Source organism: Thermobia domestica, chromosome 13 (assembly GCF_964235325.1).
Source record: "Thermobia domestica chromosome 13, izTheDome1.hap1.1, whole genome shotgun sequence".
NCBI classification, from domain to species: Eukaryota; Metazoa; Arthropoda; class Insecta; order Zygentoma; family Lepismatidae; genus Thermobia; species Thermobia domestica.
The window spans coordinates 185,416,362-185,441,834 of NC_137466.1; the positions used below are offsets into that span (position 1 = coordinate 185,416,362).

Below are 25,473 nucleotides of genomic sequence, written 5' to 3' on the forward strand. Positions count from 1 at the left end.
TTACTTTAGTGAGACGCAAGAAGCCATGACGTATTTCGTTGTCGTGACTGGTTCTAGTATTATGCGTCTCTACGATACCATCTTCTTTTACGCTAGAGATTGGTAGGATACTGATTAAATGATGTTTCATAAATGTAAAGGAAGATGGTTGTGTTCAACATCGTGAAACAACAGTAGACTTCCAGACTAAGAGGATTTAATGTTGAAACCGGAAGAGGTAGAACCATAACTTCCGCTTACAATAGAGGTATAAAATCGGAGATAAAACTCGTTCTTGAAATGCTGAGTTTATATGAAAAACAAATTCTTCCTAGTTGTTACCGTTTTTGCTGTAAGATCAGGATTGAAACCAAAAATTTGTCAATTTTTACAGCTTACGCTCTCCTCTAGAAAGACAACGGTAGAAATAGAGCCTATTGAAAAAAATGAAATCTTTGAGTTTTATGTCCCACAGTTATGCTGGTTAGGCTAAAGGAGACGGTGATGATGAGAAATGAATGAAATTGTGAAATGAAGAAAGTGGGAGGAAACGGGAGAACTCCGAGGAAACTTACGCACACGGTGTTTGTCCACCACAAAGTTCATTTGGCGCAAGCTGGGATCGAACTAAGGACCTCATGCACCAGATGTAAACGCTCTACCATTGAGCCACCGCTACCCCTTAATAGAGCCTGTTGTGACACTGAATCCAAATAAAAAAGAAAAGATTCTTATTTCCTATTATCATTTTTCTTTATGTTGATCAATGTTAAAAACGGAAACCGTATGATTCTACAACTTCCAGTTTTAACAGAAGGGTATGAGTGGAGTTAAAACCTGTTGCTGAGACGCTCAATTGTCACACAGAAAACGAATTATTCCTAGTTGTTACAGTTTTTGCTGTAAGAAGATCAGAATTGAAACTGATCATTTGGCGATATATTTACAGTTTACCTTTTTCTGCAGAAAGACAATAGTGGAAATAGATCATATTGTTGCGACACTAAATCGATATGAAAAAGAAAAGGTTCTCGTTATCTTTCATTACTTTTCTTTATGGTGATCAATGTTAAAACCGGAAACCGTATGTTTCTACCATTTCCGATTTTAATAGAGGGGTATGAGCAGAGATAAATATATCTTTGGAACGCTGTAGTTTCTCGCTATCTCTGATCATTTTTTTTTTTTTATGAAGGTCATCATTGATACTGGGAGTATGAATGTTGGTATAATGATGGAAACAAAACCTATTCTTGGGAAGCTAAATTGAACCAATTTCAAGAAATCGTTATTATCTATCAATTGTCGTTTCGTTTCTTTCTTTCTTTTTTTCTCGTTTTATGCAGATCAATGTTAAAACTGGAAATGATTTATTTATTTCTTCCCGGTTTAGAAAAAACGATTGGAAACGTCACCTGTCGCTATCTATTACAATTTACGCTCTGACAGACGAATGGACATAGCCGTGCTTTAACACTTTTCACAATTATGAATAACATAGTTTGGAAGTCCAAAACGAGGATTTAAATACATTTTGTGTATTAGGAAGCTAAACAAACCTTCAAGAAAAGTTGAATAAAGTGAGAACGTAAAATCAGGGTAATACTTAGTTATCAAGTTAAATACTGCAAAAGACAAGCGTGACTGATGATGACGTTGACTTCAATAGCTCTGTCTATAGCAGATAGAGAAGAAGAGAATTGGTCTCTCTCCCTTTGAAATCAATGGTAAAAGGACCCCAACTCTCTCTTTAGGGATTGAACAGAAGAAGAAGGATATAAGATTGTTCAGGAAGCTGACTAAACGCTAAGCATTTTCTCTCCTCTGCAACGAGCAGTGGCGAAAGAGAATTTATTGACCCGGGGGGTGAGCACTGGAGGGTAATCATCTGTTTCAGATAGGCTGTAGAGAGGGAGTAAGGTTGGAGAATCAAGTAGAGGGGAGCCCTGTCTAACGACCTCAGCTACGATACTTCACTCTGTCCAATTTGATCGAGTGCAGGGTAGCATGGAAGAAAATGAACAAGAACGTCTTGCAAACGCGTTTCGAATACTCGTTACGGCCAGAAGAAGGGGGATCGTATATTACGCTATTGGATAGTCTGAGACAGAAGCACAATATGTTCTTCCGTACAACATACGGCCGTTTTAATGAAATTTACTGCTCAACAAGTGATTTTCTGTGGTTTAATTGATTATCACTAGGTTTAGTAGTAAACAGGGTAAATGCTCCAGTCATCAGCTGTTTAAAGGTGCATTTTATTTTGCAAAACTACAAGAAATATATGGGTCGCAGTTATAACAATATAAACAACAACAGATACCATGTGTTACCTAATTGTGTATATTTTTCATACACAGTGCATAAATGAATAAAAAGGAAAATATTCGAGCAGAAGTAAAGCCAAATTAGACTGGAAAAGAACGACTTAGTTTCTAACATCAAAAAGTAGTTTTTCTTGATTTTCTCAAAAATTACGCATGAGAATTTAGCCTTAAAAATTTCATTCTTATAGATTAACGTGATCTATTGACTGATCTAGGCTCTATGTTTTATTTTCGGGCAATACTAGAAACAGACAAAAAAAAATAAAGGTTAATCATAATTTTCGACTATATCTCATTAACCAAACTATCTATTACAACCTTCTGCACACATGTTTATCAACGTGTTGATTACATTTGTGTTGAAAATAACTAAAACCAGTTAATTGTATGTTTATAACATGTTGGTTATATTAACTGTGAAAATAATCAGAACCTACTAATTAAATTCTTCTGCAAGCATGTTTATCATCTTGTTGGTTATATTTATGTTGAAAATAATCAAACGAATTAATTACCTATGCAATTCTCTATATACACATTTATCAACTTGTTGTTATATTTATGTTGAAAATAATCAAACGAATTAATTACCTATGTAATTCTCTGCATACATAATCAACTTGTTGATTATATTTATGTTGAATATAATCAAACAAATTAATTACCTATGCAATTCTCTGCATACATATTTATAAACTTGTTGATTATATTTATGTTGAAAATAATCAAACGAATTTATTACCTATGCAATTCTCTGCATACATATTTATTGGTTATATTTATGTTGAAAATAATCAAACGAATTAATTACCTATGCAATTCTCTGCATACATATTTATCAACTTGTTGGTTATATTTATGTTTAAATTGAAAGTAATCAAACCAATTAATTATAATCATCTGCATACATATTTATCAATCCGTTGTCTATAGTAATGCTGAAAATAACCTAACTAAACAATTAGAATCTTTTGCACGTATTTATCGAATATATCCTTAGTAGGCTGTGGTTGGTTAGGTTAGATTAGTTATTTCAATAAATAAAAAAACTAAAATAGAATGAAATACAGAAAAATTCAATTAGCAATATTTTCTTTGAAAATAATAATATTATTATTTATTGCAAGATTTATATACTCGTGCTCATAAATTAAGGATAATGCGGATACATGGTGAAACAACGCTCTGGAGGGCAGTTTTCAGTTGGAAATCACCTCGGGATATGACCATGCGCTGCATTTGACCATTCGGTGCGGTGCATGGTGGCACTGGCAGCAGTCCAAATACGCAGAGGTGTATTGGTGCATGTCAGAGTACGGTGCACCGTGTAAGTATGCAGATGTTGTCAGACGTGCTAATGGTGACTGTGTGTTGAAAATGGCTCAAAGAACACATATTGATGACGTTATGAGGGTTAGAATAATAGGGCGACTGGAGGCTGGTCATACACAGCAGGTCGTAGCACGGGGCCTCCGTGTACCACAAAGTGTGATCTCAAGATTATGGCAACGATTCCAGCAGACAGGAAACGTGCCCAGGCGCTACAGTACTTGACGTCCACAGTGTACAACACCACAAGAAGACCGATATCTCACCATCAGTGCCTGCAGACGGCCACGGATTACAGCAGGTAACCTTGCTCGGGACCTTGCCACAACCACTGGAACGGTTGTCTCCCGACACACAGTCTACAGACGACTGAACAGACATGGTTTATTCGCCCGGAGACCTGCAAGGTGCATACCACTGACCCCTGTTCACAGGAGAGCCCGTAAAGCATGGTGTCAAGAACACAGTACATGGTCAATGGAACAGTGGTCCCAGGTTCTGTTCACGGACGAGTCCAGGTATAGTCTGAACAGTGATTCTCGCTGGGTTATCATCTGGCGTGAACCAGGAACCAGATACCAACCCCATAATGTCCTTGAAAGTGACCTGTATGGAGGTAGTGGTCTGATGGTGTGGGGTGGGATTATGGTTGGTTCACGTACACCCCTGCATGTCTTTGACAGAGAAACTGTAACAGGTCAGGAGTATCGGGACGTCACTTTGCATCAGTATGTTCGCCTTTTCAGGGGTGCAGTGGGTCCCACCTTCCTCCTGATGGATGATAATGCACGGCCCCACCGAGCTGCCATCGTGAAGGAGTACCCTGAAACAGAAGATATCAGGCGAGTGGAGTGGCCTGCCTGTTCTCCAGACCTAAACCCCATCGAGCATGTCTGGGATGCTCTCGGTCGACGTATCGCTGCACGTCTTCAAACCCCTAGGACAGTTCAGGAACTCCGACAGGCACTCATGCAAGAATGGGAGGCTATACCCCAGCAGCTGCTCGACCACCTGATCCAGAGTATGCCAACCCGTTGTGCGGCCTGTGTACATGTGCATGGTGATCATATCCCATATTTATGTCGGGGTACATGCGCAGGAAACAGTGGCGTTGTGTAGCACATGTGTTTCTCAACTTATCACCAATACCGTGGATACCGTGGATATCACCAATACCATGGTACCGATATGTTTCGTTTGTTCGTATTTTGTGTTCACTATGTGCCTATGCCATTAGGTCCAGTTTTGTGTAGTGCCACGTTGTGTAGTACCACAATCTTCAATTATCCTTAATTTTTGAGCATGAGTGTATATATATATATATATATATATATATATATATATAAATCACCAAAGAAAAATATTTGATGTTTATTGTCTTGTAATGGGAGAGATTAGTTTTATAAAATGTTTCTCGCCACATTGAACATAGTGAATTATTAAGATTACTTATGTCTACATACATTCTATTCTCTTTGCAGATCAAGTCTGATATTACACACACAAGATGTCGGATGCTTCAAACGCTCATCTGTGCCAAACTTCAAGCCTCTGCTCCAACGACCCATATGAAGATTTACTAGAGGCTCTGTTGCATCGAAACCTCACAGAGTTTTCAGACATTTTAAACGATGATTCTGACTCATCAGTGGATGTTAATAAATTCTACGAACACCCACATTACAAAACGTGCCTTGATTTTGCATGTGCTGAGGGACTTACGAATTTCGTTCTCGTTCTGCTGCAACACGATGCAGATCCAAACAAATTCAATAGTTTCCGGAAAAAGACTCCGCTCCAGTTTGCTGCAGAAGGAGGATATCCTAAAGTGATTCAGTTGCTCCTAGATTACGGTGCAGATGCTAATGCAGTCAACGATTTCGGTCGAAGTGCTCTTCATGTTTTAGCAGAGCAATCGGCCATTGCTTCTGCCAGAAAATCTGCAGGAGACAAGGCTAAACTGGAAGATCTTGTAGACCGATACGACCAATGTATGCGAGTTCTGTTGAATCATAAGGGAATCGAAATCAACAAACTCGATCGTGGTGGAGCAACCCCAATTCATCTGGCAGCTCTTCGTGGTGGTAAAGAAGCAGTGAAACTATTACTTGAATATAATGCCAATATTGACTTTGAAGTTAATGAAAAAACGGCTAGAGACTACATAATGGAGAAAATGCCAGATATTTTGAAGACATTGAGTAAAGATTTGCAAAAAAGTGAACCAGATCTATTAGAAACCGACATTAAAACTTCACTTTACCACTCACTGTATAAGGGTGATTATGAGAAATTTGTTCTATTGGCAAAGAAAGCTGTTGAAAACAAAATAAGCCTTGATTTAAATGACGGGAAATACACTTTACTTCAATATGCATGTGACAACGGAAAAACTAATTTTGTTTCTGCTTTATTAAAAATGGATGCCAACCCTAACGCAGTCTGTAGTTCAAATAGTTGGAAACCAGTACTTCTTGCAGCTTATCACGGTTATTATGACATTCTACGCCTCTTTCTGCAAGAAGACTCAACAGATCTTACAGCTGTGGATAACGAAAGTCGTAAAGAAACAGTGCTTCATAAAGTGTGCAAGATGGAATCTAAAACCATAATCAATAAAGACATGGTGGATTACCGGAAATGTTTACAACTGTTGTTGGAGCACGCACAGGAAAAGAACAAACCTGACATAAACGCTACTGACGCAATTGGTAATACACCACTTCATTATGCTGCACGAAATCGAGATAGTGAGATGATAATGGCTTTACTGAGAAACGGTGCTTATGTAGGCGCGAAAAATATCTTTAACGATCCAGCAATTACTAATATCAACCCCAATTTATTGGAAGAATTTTTAGACGAATGTCTCCACACAAGCGACGAAGAAATTCAGGAAGAAAAGTATCAAATTATTTTTAGATATGATTTTCTAAAGCCTCCCTATGATACATCAAAAGTATCAAGCATGGAAAGTACAGAAGCGTTTCTCAAAGAACAAAAGCAGACTACTTATCTCCTAAGTCCAGAAACTAAACCATTGCTCTATATAGCTAGATCAAAGGAACATAGACACTTACTGAAACACCCAATATTCTCTAGTTTCCTGTTTCTCAAATGGCATAGGATTAGAGTGTTCTTTTTCGGAAACCTCCTTTTCTATTCCTTATTCACGTTGTTTCTGACTCATTATATCTTAACAGCGTTTGAAGGTAGGAACAGCACCTCTACATTCATTGACAGCATCAATATTGATGAACCTCCCAATGAAATAACAGAGCACGGTAAAGTTACCATAAATTGCTGTTGGGTGGTTGTGACAATTTTCCTAACACTTTTTGCAGCTAAAGAACTGTTTCAGTTCGCAGTTTCACCCAGACAGTATCTCTTAAGTCTGGAAAATATCTTGGAACTGTTTCTCATCACAACCACTTGCCTCATCTTGTACAGTACTACTAACAGGTATACAAAACAACATTTTGCAGCAATTGCAATTCTGTTGGTATGGACAGAATTGGTTTTGTTGATAGGTCGTCATCCTAACCTTTCAACTTACATTACAATGCTGACGACAGTTTCTTTCAACTTTGCCATTTTCTTACTCTGGTATTCTAGCTTAATTATTGCTTTTGGCCTCAGTTTCTATATTTTGTTTCATAATTGTGAAGGTGAAGAGTGTGACGAAAATCTATTCTTAAGTCCGTTCAGTGCGCTATTCAAAACATCTGTAATGTTAACTGGAGAGTTCGACTTAGGAACTATTCCGTTCGACACCTTCTTTATTACAAGTCATCTTATCTTTATTTTATTCTTATTTCTCATTGCTATAGTTCTTATGAACTTGCTGAATGGTCTTGCTGTTAGCGATACACAAGCAATTCAAGACAAAGCAGAGTTGGTCAGTTTCATTTCACGAGTTGAATTAGTATCCTACATTGAATCTATGTTACTTGGAGACCCTTTCAAACCACTTGACAGCTGTATCCGATGTAGAAGAATCCAGAATTGTTCCTGCTGTTCTTTGTGTGGGTCCTGTCTTAAATGGGGTTGGATAAAAGCGTGGGTTCAACGAGTAACGTTCAGTAAAAGCACTTTACTGTTTCCGGATACATTACCGAAAAACCGAATTGGAGTTTATGTAAATCAAAATGGTCGAATATCTCCGTCCTGCTGTAAATCATGTAAAGGATGTGGAAGATGTACCATGCACAACGAGATTACCCGTTCAGCCCAAAATATCTTAACTAGAAAAGAACAAAGATCTGAATCTCAGGAAATCAAGAGTGAGATAGCAAATCTGAAAGCTCTGATAGAACAACGCATGGACAATATGGAAACTTTGTTAAAAGCGTACACGTCGATGGATAAAAATATCGATAAAGAAATTTAGATGCTGTGTTTAGAGGAATACTAGGCCTATATCTCTTTGCTTTAAATAAGCTAATGATTAGTTTGTGCTTCCATCTTTGGCTACTACCAATTCTGAATTTTGTATTCTTCGAGTTACTTAGACTAGGTAATTTGTTGTATCTAACTTGACGAGGTGTTTATTTTGAACTGTTATTAAAGACAGCGTTAACATACGTTAAGTGATCCTGTTCCGTTCTTATTCTATTGGTATTGTGAATATAAAGTGTTGTCAGAAATGCATACGTTTACTTCATGTTTAGGTGCTGAAGAACTGAGGTACTAAAACTGAAGAACATATAAAGAGTGTTAGCCCAGAAATATCTGGTATAAACTGACAATTTCCAAACACAATAAACTGAATTGTAGTAAACCACAATGTTAAGATTTTGTTTAGTATATTGTGTAGTATTGTATTGTAAAGAAGGACCTTCAACGTAATATATAATTTGGGGTTATATTACCTCATCGTACATAGTATGCTATCATAATGTATATGTAATTAAATGCAAAACATGCGGGATTAGAAACGAGGAATGGGTCCATTATATATGCTTTTAAAGATCTAACACAAACAAGAGCTAGAGAAAAATAAATATACACTACAGTCGCGTTTAACTGAATTTGATGAGATATATGGTGCTTCTGTTTAATAAAAGTTTTCTGGTAGACAGTATTGTATACTTGAGTTGAGTTGAGTTGATTTTGAGTTTAACGTCCCGTTCAGTAGTCAGGATGTATGAGACGTGGACATACTTATTAATGTGGAATCCGAACAACATGAGCTCCCGTCGGGAATCGAACCCGTGTCTGCCAAACTAAAGTCGCCTACGCTAACCGCTTAGCCACGAACGAGCTCTCTTGTATGTTTGATATATTTGACATAGTTTCAGCGTCAACAGAGATTGTTGACTACATAGACCTATATTACCTTCCTAATTAACATTAGAACTGAGCAACGCTAAAATAAAGCCGTAGGACTAAACAATGAAGTTTAATTCAAGTTGTGAAAGAAATTTATATTTTGTTTTGTCAATTTTGATAGTAGTTTTTTTTATTTTCAGCTATTCAGTTAAGCCGGCAGTCGGATAATTGGAATTCAGTTAAATGAGACTGTAGTGTACTTTTTTCTGACAAAAATACAGGGCCACAGGCCCGTATCCAAAGGAGTCTAGGGGTACCGGGCTTGCAAATGAACTATAATATGGTGATAAACTATAATATGGTTGGATCGGACCTCCCCTGGCTTCTACCGCCCTCCCCCTACATTTTTGGGCTGGCTACCGGCCTGAGGGTCATCATTAAGAACATTCAAGTGACTTACAATGACAGTCTATCTACTTAAAAGCTTGAAATTTTAATAGTGTTCTGACCACCAATCTCTCCACTCTAAGTATAGATTAGTGAATACACCTCAGCTGAATTGAAAATACCTACCAATGAAATATAAGACTGGTTTTGTTATCCTACACTTCCTATCAAGTATTTTAAAATGCAAGAGGGTATTTCAGAAAAAAAATTATGTGGTTTTATTAGTAGTAGTAACAGTAGAGGCAGTAGTAAGCTATGTTAATCTTTGGATACAATTAATGGATACTTCTCAAATGGGAATGTTTCCATTGTATAACGAAATACTTCTTGCCTACTTTGTATAGATATATAACCTTTGTAGATTTTTTTGGAAAGGGAGCTGAATAGCTTGGTTTAAAGAATGAAATACCAATATGTTGTGTGTTAATTGTTTAACATGCCAGTGAAATCAATTTTGTGAGTTGTTCTGTTTGCAACGATAAGGCATTTATAGTATTATTATTATTATAATTAATATTTTAAAAATATATACTATATCAGAATATATATGCATCTTTCTTTTGATGTACACTGTAAATTCCGGCCATTGAAAATAAATTATTAAGTCAATGGTAGAAAAATGTAAAAGATAAACAAACAAAGATTTATTAAAGAAAATGTTGAAATTAATGTAATATAGTTTAAGAAAAAGTATTTATTAAAAACTAATACGAGAATATATTGTTGTTCTCTATATGATTTTGCTAAATGGATTAAATTTCATAAACACCTGATGCCTTAGTTTTATCTCCAAACGCTGAAATGTGTAGAAGATTAATTTTTCTTTATGGTATTCCGTGGTGTAATCTTTCATAAGCCTGTAACTTGATCCATACGGCAATAATTTGTGTTATATGTTACTATCACTGTGCAAATTAGATTATTGATGTCGGTTGAGGAAATAAAATGAGGGCGAACAGGACACAGAACTTTATGAAGGTGCAATAATTCAAGATGAGGTAATGATATCCTCTACCCCCAACATACGCACAAATATGATATGGAAGCTTTAATAAATGTGGACCTGGGAGCAATAAGTAGTTTAACCAACCTCACCATGATTTTTGAGATTTATGTAAGGTAAACGCACCGGATTTCGCCAGGTTAATGACGTTTTTTTAAAAAAAAAATCAATCACTTATTGTGGTCATAATATTGGTCGGTGTTGGCCCATATTTTTCCTTGAACTGTATAATCCCTACTAATACTAAAAGTCACTTCAAGGCTCAAATGTTAATGTTAATTTTTTTAGGAAACTGGAACTCGCCAATGGAGCCCGAATTCCACACACTTCATCTGGTTTCGACAGTTCCGGTACCTTCGATTCGACACCTTCAATTATATCCATGTAAAACATTAAGTAGGCATTGTTAGTAATAGTAATCCGTTCTCAGCTTCAAATATTGTTTTATTATTATGCAGAAATAAACAGACGGGCAAAGGAACACAACTTAAATTTTCTGAAGTGTGTAGTTACTTCGATGATCCTCAATTCGACATGCTGGAAGCTGATTTCGACATACCATGTCGAACTGACGTTACAAGTATCGGAGAATTATGCAACAAATAGCTTTATGAAAGACTTTGAGCATAAGATGTTAGATATTCAGTTAAAATTATATTTGAACTACTGAGGATGAATTCGACAACCTTGTCGAAAATCCGGTTCACGTTACAAATAAAGGCTCGGGTTCTCGACAAACCCCCGTTCATGTTACATCACAATCTCTGTCCTCACAGAAGAAAACAAAACGCACTGATTGAATCTCCTTTAAAACATTAAAGTACCACTATTTGCTTGAAGCAAACCTAACTTTAATAAAAGTCTTACGAAAATAACTTGCTGTCTTATGATTTCCTTAAGATTATCTGCTTTTTCTGGAAGAATGCGTTACACACACAACAATGTACTTCTTTTCTCCATGCGTATGACTCATCTACTGTAACCACGCTTTTGACACGAGAAAAGACGCTCCCATAATGTTGTCATTTCTATGCACGATTGCAGGGATGACCTCTTACACTTATTTTACAACATTTAAGCACAGATATGGCGAATTTGGGTACCTATCGAATTCAGGTGCGTTACCTTCTACAGATTTTAAATGTCAAAGTACTTCTCTATTTTACGTACTAATGGTTCTATATCTTTTTCTCTTTAAAAAGTGAGGTTCATACAAGGGGTTGAAATTCTGTTGAAAATACAAATACAGTTTTCCTTTTGTGCAATAGTGGTCTAACAGCAGGATAGCTTTACGCTCGATGGGGACATGTGAAAATAATCACGTTAACAACTAATGGTTATTCTTCTCTGATAATGTGATTCAGACATATGATTTCTGACACAACAAATGCATTTGCCTTATGTTTATGACATTGTAGAATTGCTGCATCTCTCTCCAAGGGTAAAAGTGGATCTGAAAAGTTAGGGGAATTGATGACGTTACGCCGTATCCCGTTCCTATCTTTGCCCATTGTAATTTTTTAGGAAGTGGGGAACACCAGAGATATTTTTTTGGAAATGGTGTAACGGCGGTCCCGGCGGTCCCCTTCACTTTTATCCCTGTTTCTCTATATATAAAAATGAAGTAACGTGCAAATGTGAAAGAATTTTGGGAAATTCCATGTGCAAGAAGAAATAAAAGTAACAATTATTATAATACAATGTCCATATCTTAGTGTCTATTGAGTTTAAACATGAAATTTGATATTTAGACTTTTCATATAAAAGAAATTCAACAACGTTTCAGCCTTTTTAAATCAAAAGATCCAATAAATTCCAAGCACAAAATTCCTTGTACGCCTTACATTTGGAGAACTACATATAGTGTAGCCAAACCCAAGCTATCACTTAACTCAGTATGATGTGCTTATTCCTAAAGAACAAAAAACTCGATTTAGGTTCTGTTCAAAAATTTTGTGGACCTTGATCCAACTGGCCCAAAAGATCCATTATATTTCAACAAAAATTTTCTTCTAGGCCTTATATCTGGAGCACTATATACAGGGTGGGCCATTTTAATAATCCACGGAAATATCTGAAAAATGATAAAACATAGAAGAAATGTTTCAAGTACACGTTATATATTGCTAAGGGGGAAACCCAATTCCGCCAAAAGTACCCCCTCTCCGCCCCCCTAAATGGGGGTAACGGGGGGTAACTTTGAAATGTCAAATGGGAACATGGGTCGAGTAATACCTCGTTCGAAAGGTCTTGGAAAACTAAGTAACGCTGTACCAAAAGATGTTTCATATTGTGCACCAGTTTCAAAATGGCCGCCATGATATGGTTCGAAAACTCCAGTACCCGTAGTATGAAAACCATGGAAGATAAATGAATGGAACAAAATTGAAATACGTAAATATCATAGGGCATATCGAATGATGTGGTCCCTGTGATCCCAGCGGTTTCCGTGAAGGGGTTTTATGGGCTAACTTCAAATTTTCAATGTCTGACCGGACAACGGCTCGGGCGTACGCTTGACCTACCCAATGCTGTTTGGAAGGCAGACTTCATGCATAGAGAATTGGTGCACTAAGTTAACACGGATGGCCACAGTTACATTTTGATTAACTATTAGCATTCATGTCATATTATGAGCTTGAGGGACGAAACGGTGTGTACGTATATCCCCGAAATGCTTTCTGAATAACCAGCACGCATTGCATAAAAGAATCTCTTTTTTTTAGTCACTACAGCGTCATCCTCATAAACAAATGTTTCAACCACACCATACCTATTTGTAAGGTTAGCCTTAATTTACGAATTAAATTAGAGCTCTCGTTTGAACTTTCACTTTACTTTCCACCCCACTCACATACAGAGCGCAGGGAGAGATTATTTTGCAGGACTTGGATTTCTCTCTATACATTATGGCAATTTTACTCTAATATTTTTATCTCTGTTGTATTATTCTCGAGCCTTGGAACGCCTCCGTGGTTTTCCTATTTAATTTTCGTTATTTTCATTTATGTCTAATCGTATTCATACTATGGGCACTAGACGTTTTCTTAGACACAGTCACCATGTCTTTGCGATCATTTTGAAAACGGTGTCTCATGTCGAAAATTTTCTTACAGAAGCTGCTTGATATTAATTTGTCTATGTAACGTGATGTTACTCGCTTCAAGCTGCTATTTGAAATTTTCAAGTTGGCCCCGGATACCTTTCAGTTGGCCCTTGGAGTCACCCCGACAACACCTCTCGATGTGCCTTACGTCAGTTAGCTACTCCAGTTTTTCTTCTGTTGATTTATCTCCAATCGCTTTCATACTACGGGTACTAAACATTTCTCTGACACGGATACTATGTTTCGGCGGCCTTTTGAGAACACTGCCATTTCACATCAATCATTTTCTCCTGCAATATGTTAGATTTTGCAAGATTTATAGAACGAGGTACAACTCGACTCATGTTACTATTTGAAATTTTGAAGTTAGCCCCCAAGATCCCTTTAGGGAGGCCACTGGGATCACAGAGACCACACCGTTTGATATGCCCTATGATATTTACGTATTTCAATTTTGTTCCATTCATTTACCTTCCATGGTTTTCACACTACGGGTACTGGAGTTTCCGAACCATGTTATGGCGGCCATTTTGAAACCGGTGCACAATATGAAACATCTTTTGGTACAGCGTTACTTAGTTTTCCAAGACCTTTCGAACGAGATATTACTCGACCCATGTTCCCATTTGACATTTCAAAGTTACCCCCCGTTACCCCCATTTAGGGGGAGCGGGGAGGAGTACTTTTGGCGGAATTGGGTTTCCCCCTTAGCTATATATAACGTGTACTTGAAACATTTCTTCTATGTTTTATCATTTTTCAGATATTTCCGTGGATTAATTAAAATGGCCCACCCTGTATAGTGGAGCCAAACCCAAACAATCACTTAACTCAATATGATGTGTTTATTTCGTAAAAAATATTTGGTCTAGGAATTAATTCGTACGGGTGGACAAGAGATGGCGCAACGAACGGAGCGTCCCACAGTTCCGTGTATCCACACATGTGTTGCAAACCCCTGTCATCGCGTATCGTTCGTAGTATAGAGCAGTGGATTAAAGCGTCAACAACACCAGTTTGTAGTTAAGTGAACATGGCGCAATTTGTGCCTGATAAAGTGTTTTTGCGGGGTGTCCTGCTGCATTACTTTAACATGCAGAAAAGTGCGACTGAAAGTCATCGTATTTTGGTGGAAGTGTATGGTGACCATGCTCTAGCTGAGCGAACGTGTCAGAAGTGGTTTGCACGGTTTAGAAGTGGTGATTTCGGCTTGGCAGACCAAGAGCGAGCTGGACAGCCAAAAAAATTTCAAGACGAAGAATTGACAGCATTGCTCGAGCAGGATTCGTGTCAAACGCAGGAACAACTTGCAGCAGCATTAGGCGTTGATCAAACAACAGTCTCCAAACGCTTGAAAGCCATGGGAATGATTCAAAAGATGTCACATTGGGTTCCACATGAATTGAAAGACAGAGACGTTGAAAGACGAAAAACCATTTGCGAATTGCTGCTTCAACGACAGAGCAGAAAGGGGTTTCTGCATCGAATTATTACGGGTGATGAGAAGTGGATCCATTACGAGAACCCTAAACGAAAAAAGGTCTGGGTGAAACCAGGTGAACCAGGTCCATCACAACCAAAACGAGATATTCACTGTGCAAAGGTTATGCTGTGCATATGGTGGGATATGAAAGGTGTGGTGTACTATGAGCTGCTGCAACCGGGTGAAACTATGAATGGAGAACGTTATCGACGACAATTAATGCGTTTGAAGCAAGCTCTGGCCAGAACACGACCAGAATGGGAGAACAGACATGATAAACTTATTGTTCAACATGATAACGCTCGCCCACATGTCGCAAAACCGGTCAAAACCTATTTAGAAAATGTCGGATGGGAAGTTTTACCCCACCCGCCGTATTCACCAGACGTTGCTCCTTCGGACTACTACTTGTTCGATTGCATGAACAACGATTTGATTGGACAGCGGTTTACTTCTTCAGAAGATATCGAAACATGGGTCTCTGACTGGATCGCTTCCAAGGATGAGGACTTCTTTCGCCACGGAATCCGTACATTGCCTGACAGATGGGCGAAAGTGGTGGCTAGCGATGGACAATATTTTTCTTAAGGTATTTATGTATTTTGTGTTTGTACTACAGCTTCAATGTGTGCGTACCAACCGCACGAATTAATTCCTAGACCAAATACGAAAATTTGATTTAAGGGTCGTTCAAAATGTTTGTGACCCCTGATCCAGAAACTAATTTTTGACCAAAATCGCAATTTTTCCATCCTCTTTTTGGATTATTCCTAAAATTCTTGTTTTTAAATAGCTACCTGATCTAGAATGAGAGAAAAAGGTTGGAGTAAATCATTACATCTTCATGAGACATGTTTGAATTTCCTGCAACACTTCGACTTCAAACGAATTCTAAAATTAGTAGTTCTACTAGTTCTACTACAAATTCTACTAGTTCCTCTTGCAGTCCTGAAGCTGATAGGAGAGGTCGACATCCTATTCACACAATAGAGACACTTCAAAAGGATAATGAGTTTATGAAAGTTTATATTAACTCTATATCCAGACAATCTAGCAACTACAAGAGCCGAAAATCCAAACATAAAAAACCTGTTACCTTTCTTCAGTATGCACTACACTTGCAACTGCGCCGATTTCTGTATAATATGGGCGGAAGTAGGGGGAATTCAAGAACTATGTGTGTTTCGTTGTGAAATGTCTTGAAGCATTTTAATACAAATACGTGTACTTATTTTAATGTACATATTTTATAGAATCAAGTTTTGGGGAACCAGTCTCCATTCCGCACCCCCCACCCCCACCCCGCCCAAGATCGGTGCGTCAGTGATAGTATGTACAATTCCTCAACCGGTTTTATTTTGTAAAATAGTTGAATGAATGAAAATAGGTTTCCTCCTCTGCCGAAAATATTTTATTTGCGTTCCCTTGCATTTTATTACAAATTCATTCGTTGTCACTAATGTTGTGTTGTCACTAAGTTGAGAATATTTGACAATTTAATATCACTAGGAAAAACTTCTGCCATAAAACTTCAGTTCAGCCTTTATTTTGAGAGTTTAATTGTTCTACCTACGAAATACGAATTCCGTAAATTAATTTACAGAATGATAATGAAAAGCTTGAAGCCTGTGTTTCTTATGTGGAAAATATTGTTTGTTAACCACTACTGCTCCCGTGTACACAATTGTATTAAATGAACATAAATTATGAAAACTAGATCGATCTTGATTTCTCAGAATGTATTTAATCGTACTGAAACAGTCTTAGCAACAACAATGAAAGAATACGTTATACATGTAAGTGCGCGGAACTAATTCCTTTGTTTTTATTGATATAAGTGCTACTTCACTGGTAACAGGTGAATAAGTGGGCCATCACTTCTGATGCATGCAGTTAACCAGAGTAAGTGTACCAGTCATTTTATATGGAAAATACTCATTAAGATGAGTTAAAGTAAAGATGTGGTAGATTGGGAAAAAGAGGCCTCTGTGTTTGAGCATTCCTATGGGCACACAGTGGGTAAAGTAGCCTGATTTGATAGATATCGATTATATCTACAAGAAATGAACTTAGATATGGTTATCAAAATAATACAAACACCTGGATTTTGGAACACATCATATGTCTGGATTGACAGCGACAAGGCAACGACTGCAGTGCCAAACTGTCGGTGGTAATTGTGTTAGAGCAAACGCTGTACTACGTGAAAAGGAGTAGAATGGCAGTGTGCAGTGAACTGACTAGGCGTGGTAGTATAGAATGGACGATCCAAAGAGACAAATTTATTGGCATTCGGTTATGTGATGCGAGTGTGACGAATGTGGCAAGTGTGTTGGGGATGAGTATCCAAGATGATAACAGCCTATAAAACTCAAGGCAAAACCACATTGACCAAGAGGAACAGTGGTCGAAAGGAAATCCTCAGTGGCAGATCCCGACTGAGCAATCTGCAGTGCAACATTAAAGCAGATTGTCACTCAGAACCATCTTGCGACTGTACATGATGGATGAACTCAAGCAATATCTCCCACAACCCGTGTTGACATTCAATCCGCTGCGAGTTACGCGACATAGATACTAGATCCAGTTGGAAGGGTGAAACCGGTAATAAGGGATCATATGACTGTAGCACGACGCCAGTAGTGCCGCGAAAATGCAAATGAACTGCTGATAACTGGAAACGTGTACTAATGGTGGGATAAGTGTTCGCTCATTTTATTTCAAACAGGTCATGTTTAGGTGTGGCGGATATCCAAAGAAGCGTATGATAAACTGTATATTCTCCCAACATGGTGGCGTCTCTATGATGTCTTGGATCGTACCTGGTAATATCCTGACTTGCAATTTTACGAAACCATGCAATGGACCAGATGTTTCAAGAAAATGACACCATATTCCAGAATGATAATGTGCTCATTCACACTGCTGAAAGTGTTGCGGCGTTGTTTGAGGAGCATCTGGATGAAGTTGGACACCTCGTCTGGTCCATCTAATATCCAATCCTGAACGTAATTTAACATCTGTGGCCCGTTTTGTCTCTGGTTTCGGCCTCCATCCTTTCTCACGAAACTAAGTGATGCAATGCACGGGGAATGCCATTTGCTACCATACATAATCTCTATTACTCCATTACACGTTACACCAGGGCTGTTCTGAGGGCGAAAGGTGGTACAACGCCATATTCATCTGGAAACTTGTACTTTTTTCTGGTGTTGCTATTATTTTGATAACCATATATATAATGTGTGTGAACGCAACCGTGTCAGAATTCTTGTCTCAGAAATATGCCGGCAAGTTTCACGTCTGTCTTCAATTCCGACAGGGATTGCAAATAGGTTCATCCCACATCCCAGGAAGTTCAAGGAAAAATTTCATTTCTAAGAAAATGTTACGCAACAAACATTTGGACCCGAGTATCACAAAAGACTTCAGTTCTCGAGGAGGTACATAAAACTGCACGTCTTCAGTGAGCTCAAAAATATAGACATTGAACTAAAGCTGAGTCCAAACTTGTAGTGTGATCTGAGAACTTAGGTTTATGTCTGTATTCCAATGATGTACAGCACCAGTAGCACTGAAACTCTAATGAAGCATTTCACTCTCAATGTGTGGAGCATGTGGTTTAATTTGCAGGCGGTTGTGTGCCTGTGTATGAGTATATTTCGTACCATGCCTTAGCCTAAATTATATAAGTGAATGTAACCATGAATAACATGTTTATTTGAACATTTTAGTGATTGTTTGTTGCCACTTCTTTGACATTTTCATGAAGAATATGCGCCGGACACTTGAATCAGCAGCGCTTATAGATCTCAGAGCATTGGTACATTGTTGATCTAACTTACAAAGCTCCAGATTTAAATCGAATTGAAAATCTGTGACATCGTTTGGTACAGTTAGTGGCAGGCAGTAACAGGGATACCCATATTTTGTTGAAATTATGGAATCTACTTATAAGTGAGTGAATTCATATCGTCTGCAACATCTCGTGAAGTCACTTTCAAAGAGGATCAAAGCTGTTACCAAGCCAGAAGCGGTGTTCCAGTTTTAATTAAGTTATAGAGGAGTGACAAATGTTTTGTACAGTATGCGTACAATCTTGTTTAAAAATCCTTTTAAAATGCTGAATTCTTAATCACAGACGTATTTAACCGAATACGAATTTCTTTCGTTATTTTTTAAAGATACTTATTTCAAGCCAAAATATTACAATTTTCTACGTACAATAGGTCTTACTTTTAGCTCCTTCGTGGCTAAATGGTTAGCGTACGCGTCTTTGGCGTGGGAGACCCAGGTTCGATTCCCGGTGGGTTCGGTTTCCACGCTCATCAGTAGGTCCCGTCTCATATAGCTTTGCTGCTGAAAGGGACGTTAAACTCAAAATCAACTCAACGGTCTTCTTAAAGCAAGGTAGGTGGATACTTTAAAAAAAAAGATTTGATTTTAACGTCTCTTACAGCAGCGAGGCCATATGAGACGGGATCTACTAATCAACGTAGAATCCGAACCACATGAGCTCCCACCGGGAATCGAACCCTGGTCTCCCACATCAAAGGCGCGTACGCGTACGAGCATTAGCAAGGGGGGTGCGTCCGTAAGGAGCAGGCGTGTCAGCGATGGGGAGTATAAGCATAAACGAGGATAGTGGAAGAGCACACTTACATATACAATACTTTCAGTATCACTCAAAATTAATTTCAATATGCTGTGCACTGACAGTAATTACCAGGGCCCGGATCTTGTTGACAAGTCAACTTTTTTCTGTTACGCATAGGACGAGGGAAGTTCAAATAAAAAGGTTATCCATCAACTCTAGGTTCTAAAAATATATTTTTTAGGGTCAACTTTTGGTCATTTCTTGCCGTTTTGAAGTTTTAGGTCATTTTTTAAATATTTTAAGGTAACTTTTAGGTCTCTTATGGTCTTTTCATTCTTTTTTCTTCTACATAAGGAAATTTTAAAATGAACACTGCTTACGGATGTGAAAAACACTGTTTACGCAGTTAAATGATCTCTTTTCCTGCTTCCTGACTATTGGGGTAGAAAAACGGTTATCTTAACAAGCTAATGAAAACTAAGCTGTAACTGGTTGACGAGGGATGGTGGTTGGTAGGTGGCCAAACAGATAGTTGACCACAAAGAATGTGATCACGTGAATAACTAAAAATGGATTAGAAGGCGTACTAAGATGTTAAACAGGGTTTTTATCTATTATTCTCATGTAGTTTACACTTGCGAACTTTTATTGTTTAAGAGTGCTTCCTAGTTTCAACTCGGGAATGAATTGACGCTTTCAGTACGTACAATGCCGTACAATGGACATAAATGATCAATGGACTGCAATTAAACTGAAACAAAATTTTTTGAATACGAGTGAGAAATGTTAACTAAAAATCCAATAGATATTTAAAAAATATCAATGTTTAACAAAATAAAAGTTTAAAAGAACGCAAGTGTTAAGGTCAATTTTTTGAAAATTTTAGGGTCATTTTACAGGAATTTTAGTGTCATTTTATAGGCCACTTTTTAGAAAATTTTAGGTCAACAAGATCCGGGCCTTGGTAATTACTTATATTCACACTCTCACTCCACAAAAAAAAAAAAAAAAAAAAAAAATCACATCGTAGTTTACCTATAAATTTCCTACTTGGTAGAACCGTCTGCTCGAGTGAACCCTTCTTCTTTCTGAAAATTTTATTCATGAAAAGTATCTTCTCTTTTCTAAATAACCATACTTTTCAAGAGAAAGGTTATTCCCTAGATTCACATACCGTTTCTATATAGTTTTATGGCTGGTGTGAGATAAGAGAATTTATAATGTGCTTTGTTTTTAAAGTAGATCCTTGTTATTTAAAGTAAGATTTTCTGTAATCCTATTCAGTAAATGAGACCTTTTCTTTCCGTTGCACTTAAAATGTGCAAAAAATGTACATCATACTTTTTATTGTAAATAAATATTTAAAATTTATAATTTAGTACTGGTCAAATTAAGTAGAACGGAAACAACTTGAATAGTCATTTAAAATATGTAAATTCTTTTTACTGAGACACCTATCTTTCATTAAGATAGGAATTTTTCCGAATCAAATGTAAATTACTGAATAAGTTTCCGCTTTAGACAATTCACAAAACCTTCCTTGGTCAAGCACTGTTCCTTCCAGAGATGTTCTTTTTTGGGGGGCAATGCCCCCTGGAGCTCTGAGAGTGCTCCCGGAAGAGGCCAGAATAATACGTCTATAAAAATAATAATAATAAATAGAACAATAGCACCTATATCCCTCCGAGTACTCAATGTCCCCTCCCCGGAGACATTTGTTTCTGAAAGAAACACTGGGGCAAGAATTCATGTAGGTAACCGTTCCATTAACTTTGTTTCCACACATAAGCTCCTGAAAGTACACACTTTTTAAAACACAAAATCCGTTTCTGTCTGTGTATAACAGGAGCTCACTGCAAAACAGGATTTAAAATATTGTTTCAAAAATTGTACAGTAATATTCTTCATATTTATTATTATTATTATTATTATTATTATTATTATTGTTCAATACATATATTAATTATGTAGTATTTGATATATAATTACAGTGGTTCACATTATAAGGGTTGCCATGAAACTTTTCCTCATGGACTTTGAGTTGAGTTGAGATGAGATTATTTTAGTTTAGCGTCCCTTTCGGCAGCGAGGCTATATGATACGTGAACCTACTGATTAACGTGATAATGAAATCATCGTTATTAAAGAAGATAAATGTAGGCTATATTTATGCAGTGGTGGATCTAGAAGGTAAAAACAAGGGGTGGAGCAGGTAGAACCCAGACTATGATAGATATACATGAGTTTACTATAAACTTCCAAAAATATATAAATAGTAGCTTCATTTATTTTTGTAACTGAAGGCTATATTCGTCCGTATATTTAAGCATGATACTGAAACAATACACACTTATCATTATTACTATAATTTAACGCATCTTTTACCAGGTATATAATTTTTGTAATAAGTATAATAGAATTGTGTAAACATTACGTCTGATAGAAGTACAGGAAAGCCCCGATTATCTGCGGAATTGGTTGAGTTGATTTTGAGTTTAGCGTCCCATTCAGCAGCGAGGCTATATGAGACGTGGACCTACTGACTAACATGGAATCCGAAGCACATGAGCTCGCGGCGGGAATCGAACCCGGGTCTCCCACGCCAAAGGTGCGTACGCTAACCGCTTAGCAACAGAGGAGCTTTATCTGCGGAATTGGGTTGCAAGAGCACCGGGGGTAGTGAAAATCGCGCTTAGCCACGGAGGAGCTTTATCTGCGAAATTGGGTTCCAAGAGCACCGGGGGTAGTGAAAACCGCGCTTAGCCACGGAGAAGCTTTATCTGCGAAATTGGGTTCCAAGAGCACCGGGGGTAGTAAAAATCGCGCTTAGCCACGGAAGAGTTTTATCTGCGAAATTGGGCTCCAAGAGCACCGGGGATAGTGAAAATCGCGCTTAGCCACGGAGGAGCTTTATCTGCGAAATTGGGTTGCAAGAGCACCGGGGATAGTGAAAATCGCGCTTAGCCACGGAAGAGTTTTATCTGCGGAATTGGGTTGCAAGAGCACCAGGGGTAGTGAAAATCGCGCTTAGCCACGGAGGAGCTTTATCTGCGGAATTGGGTTCCAAGAGCACCGGGGGTAGTGAAAATCGCGCTTAGCCACGGAGGAGTTTTATCTCCGAAATTGGGTTGCAAGAGCACCGGGGGTAGTGAAAATCGCGCTTAGCCACGGAAGAGTTTTATCTGCGAAATTGGGTTCCAAGAGCACCGGGGGTAGTGAAAATCGCGCTTAGCCACGGAAGAGTTTTATCTGCGAAATTGGGTTCCAAGAGCACCGGGGGTAGTGAAAATTGCGCTTAGCCACGGAGGAGCTTTATCTGCGAAATTGGGTTGCAAGAGCACCGGGGATAGTGAAAATCGCGCTTAGCCACGGAAGAGTTTTATCTGCGGAATTGGGTTCCAAGAGCACCAGGGGGTAGTGAAAATCGCGCTTAGCCACGGAGGAGCTTTATCTGCGAAATTGGGTTCCAAGAGCACCGGGGGTAGTGAAAATCGCGCTTAGCCACGGAAGAGTTTTATCTGCGAAATTGGATTCCAAGAGCACCGGGGGTAGTGAAAATCGCGCTTAGCCACGGAGGAGCTTTATCTGCGGAATTGGGTTCCAAGAGCACCAGGGGTAGTGAAAATCGCGCTTAGCCACGGAGGAGCTTTATCTGCGGAATTGGGTTCCAAGAGCACCGGGGGTAGTGAAAATCGCGCTTAGCCACGGAGGAGCTTTATCTGCGAAATTCGGTTCCAAGAGCACCGGGGGTAGTGAAAATCGCGCTTAGCCACGGAAGAGTTTTATCTGCGAAATTGGGTTCCAAGAGCACCGGGGGTAGTGAAAATCGCGCTTAGCCACGGAGGAGCTTTATCTGCGGAATTGGGTTGCAAGAGCACCGGGGGTAGTGAAAATCGCGCTTAGCCACGGAGGAGCTTTATCTGCGGAATTGGGTTCCAAGAGCACCGGGGGTAGTGAAAATCGCGCTTAGCCACGGAGGAGCTTTATCTGCGGAATTGGGTTCCAAGACCACCAGGGGGTAGTGAAAATTGCGCTTAGCCACGGAAGAGTTTTATCTGCGAAATTGGGTTCCAAGAGCACCAGGGGGTAGTGAAAATCGCGCTTAGCCACGGAGGAGCTTTATCTGCGGAATTGGGTTCCAAGAGCACCAGGGGGTAGTGAAAATCGCGCTTAGCCACGGAGGAGCTTTATCTGCGGAATTGGGTTGCAAGAGCACCGGGGGTAGTGAAAATCGCGCTTAGCCACAGAGGAGCTTTATCTGCGGAATTGGGTTCCAAGAGCACCAGGGGGTAGTGAAAATCGCGCTTAGCCACGGAAGAGTTTTATCTGCGAAATTGGGTTCCAAGAGCACCAGGGGGTAGTGAAAATCGCGCTTAGCCACGGAGGAGCTTTATCTGCGGAATTGGGTTCCAAGAGCACCGGGGGTAGTGAAAATCGCGCTTAGCCACGGAGGAGCTTTATCTGCGGAATTGGGTTCCAAGAGCACCAGGGGGTAGTGAAAATCGCGCTTAGCCACGGAGGAGCTTTATCTGCGAAATTGGGTTCCAAGAGCACCAGGGGTAGTGAAAATCGCGCTTAGCCACGGAGGAGCTTTATCTGCGGAATTGGGTTCCAAGAGCACCGGGGGTAACTCGAAAAAAGACTAAATATGAGATGCAAACAGGGGTGGACTGGCCATAATCAAGTACCGGCCCGATGACCGCTGCGCCCTCCTCACATCAGTGCATTTGCGCCCTCCTCGAGAGGGGCTAAGACCCGTCTTAGCCTCGGGAAGGCGCACAGTTTCCTCTCTGAACACATTAAAAAAAAAACAAAAAACAAAGCTTCATAATTATTTTATAAATTCACTAGCCTTTGGCCAGCTAGGGCTCCACCCCAAACCCCGGTATTTGCTCGGCCTGCGGCCTCGCTCCTTCATTTTTCGGCGTGGAAATGCTATTAATGATATTAGATTTACCCCTAAATATATAGATTTGACTCTAATATTGGTCATTTTGGACGGTTTTTATATATCACCCTTACCAACCCCACGCTCCGCCCAAAATCCCAGTATTTGCTCGGCCTTGCTCTTTCTATTTTTGGCTTTGGGAATGTCATTATAATGATCTTAGGGACCCTGAAATTTTATAGATTTGACTCTAATATCGGTCATTTTGGATGATTTTTATATATCAACCCTCCCACCCCCACTGCTCAGCCCCCAGATCCTGTCTTTACTCGGCCTACGGCCTTGCCCTTTCTGTTTTAGGCTTTGGTGGTACCATTAATGATCTCAGCGACTTCGAAATATGTTGATTTGACTCTAACTCGGTCATTTTGGATCATTTTTACATGTCTCTCCCTCCCACTCCCGCCGTTAGAGGCGCTAGTGGCGTTACATAAAAACAAGACTCCGTTCAAGACTTACGGATGAACATCTGGAATCATTGTTCTTGATGAACTCAGAAAGAGACATTCTGACCAAAATAGTGACTTTACTTTCATTTTCCAGTTTTGTTTTTGAATTTCTTTTTTCGCTAGGTAGGTATATAATTCTAAATTTACTTTTGTTAATTTGTAGTAAATGTTACATGTATATTTTTCATTAACGGTTTTAAAAATAGATGAAAAATAAGTTAATGTTATGATGAACATAGCTTTAAAAGGACAAAAGTATGAAAAATAGCATAAGCCCCAAACTTAACTCAAATCTTCAGTTATAATTAGGCTGTTAACAACAAATGTAGCCGAAGAATTTAAACAACTGGTGTGATTTTTGTAGTCTCAGTTAAAGTGTGCAGATTTATATAGGCCTAATATACGAGGCGTGTTTTTTAAGTAAGTCCGTTTGAACATAAATGCACAACGAAAGGTTATTTCAAAAAAGTAAATGTATTTTCAGAAAGTACATACTTTACTCTATTTTTCGACACAGTTGCCAAGTTTGTTCAA

At 38.8% G+C, this 25,473-nt stretch overlaps 1 protein-coding gene across 1 annotated transcript in view; it reads left to right on the forward strand.

Moving 5' to 3' along the window:
* The window catches only part of LOC145668848 (transient receptor potential cation channel protein painless-like), a 55,958-nt gene extending 45,519 nt beyond the window's left edge, over window positions 1–10,439 (forward strand). Inside the window, exon 4 of the mRNA XM_081737049.1 lies at window positions 5,117–10,439. Within this exon, the coding sequence (XP_081593175.1) occupies window positions 5,143–8,025 (2,883 nt within the window). The 5' untranslated portion in view covers window positions 5,117–5,142 and the 3' untranslated portion in view covers window positions 8,026–10,439. The remainder of the gene's footprint in view (window positions 1–5,116) is intronic.
* The last annotated feature ends 15,034 nt before the right edge of the window (window positions 10,440–25,473 follow it).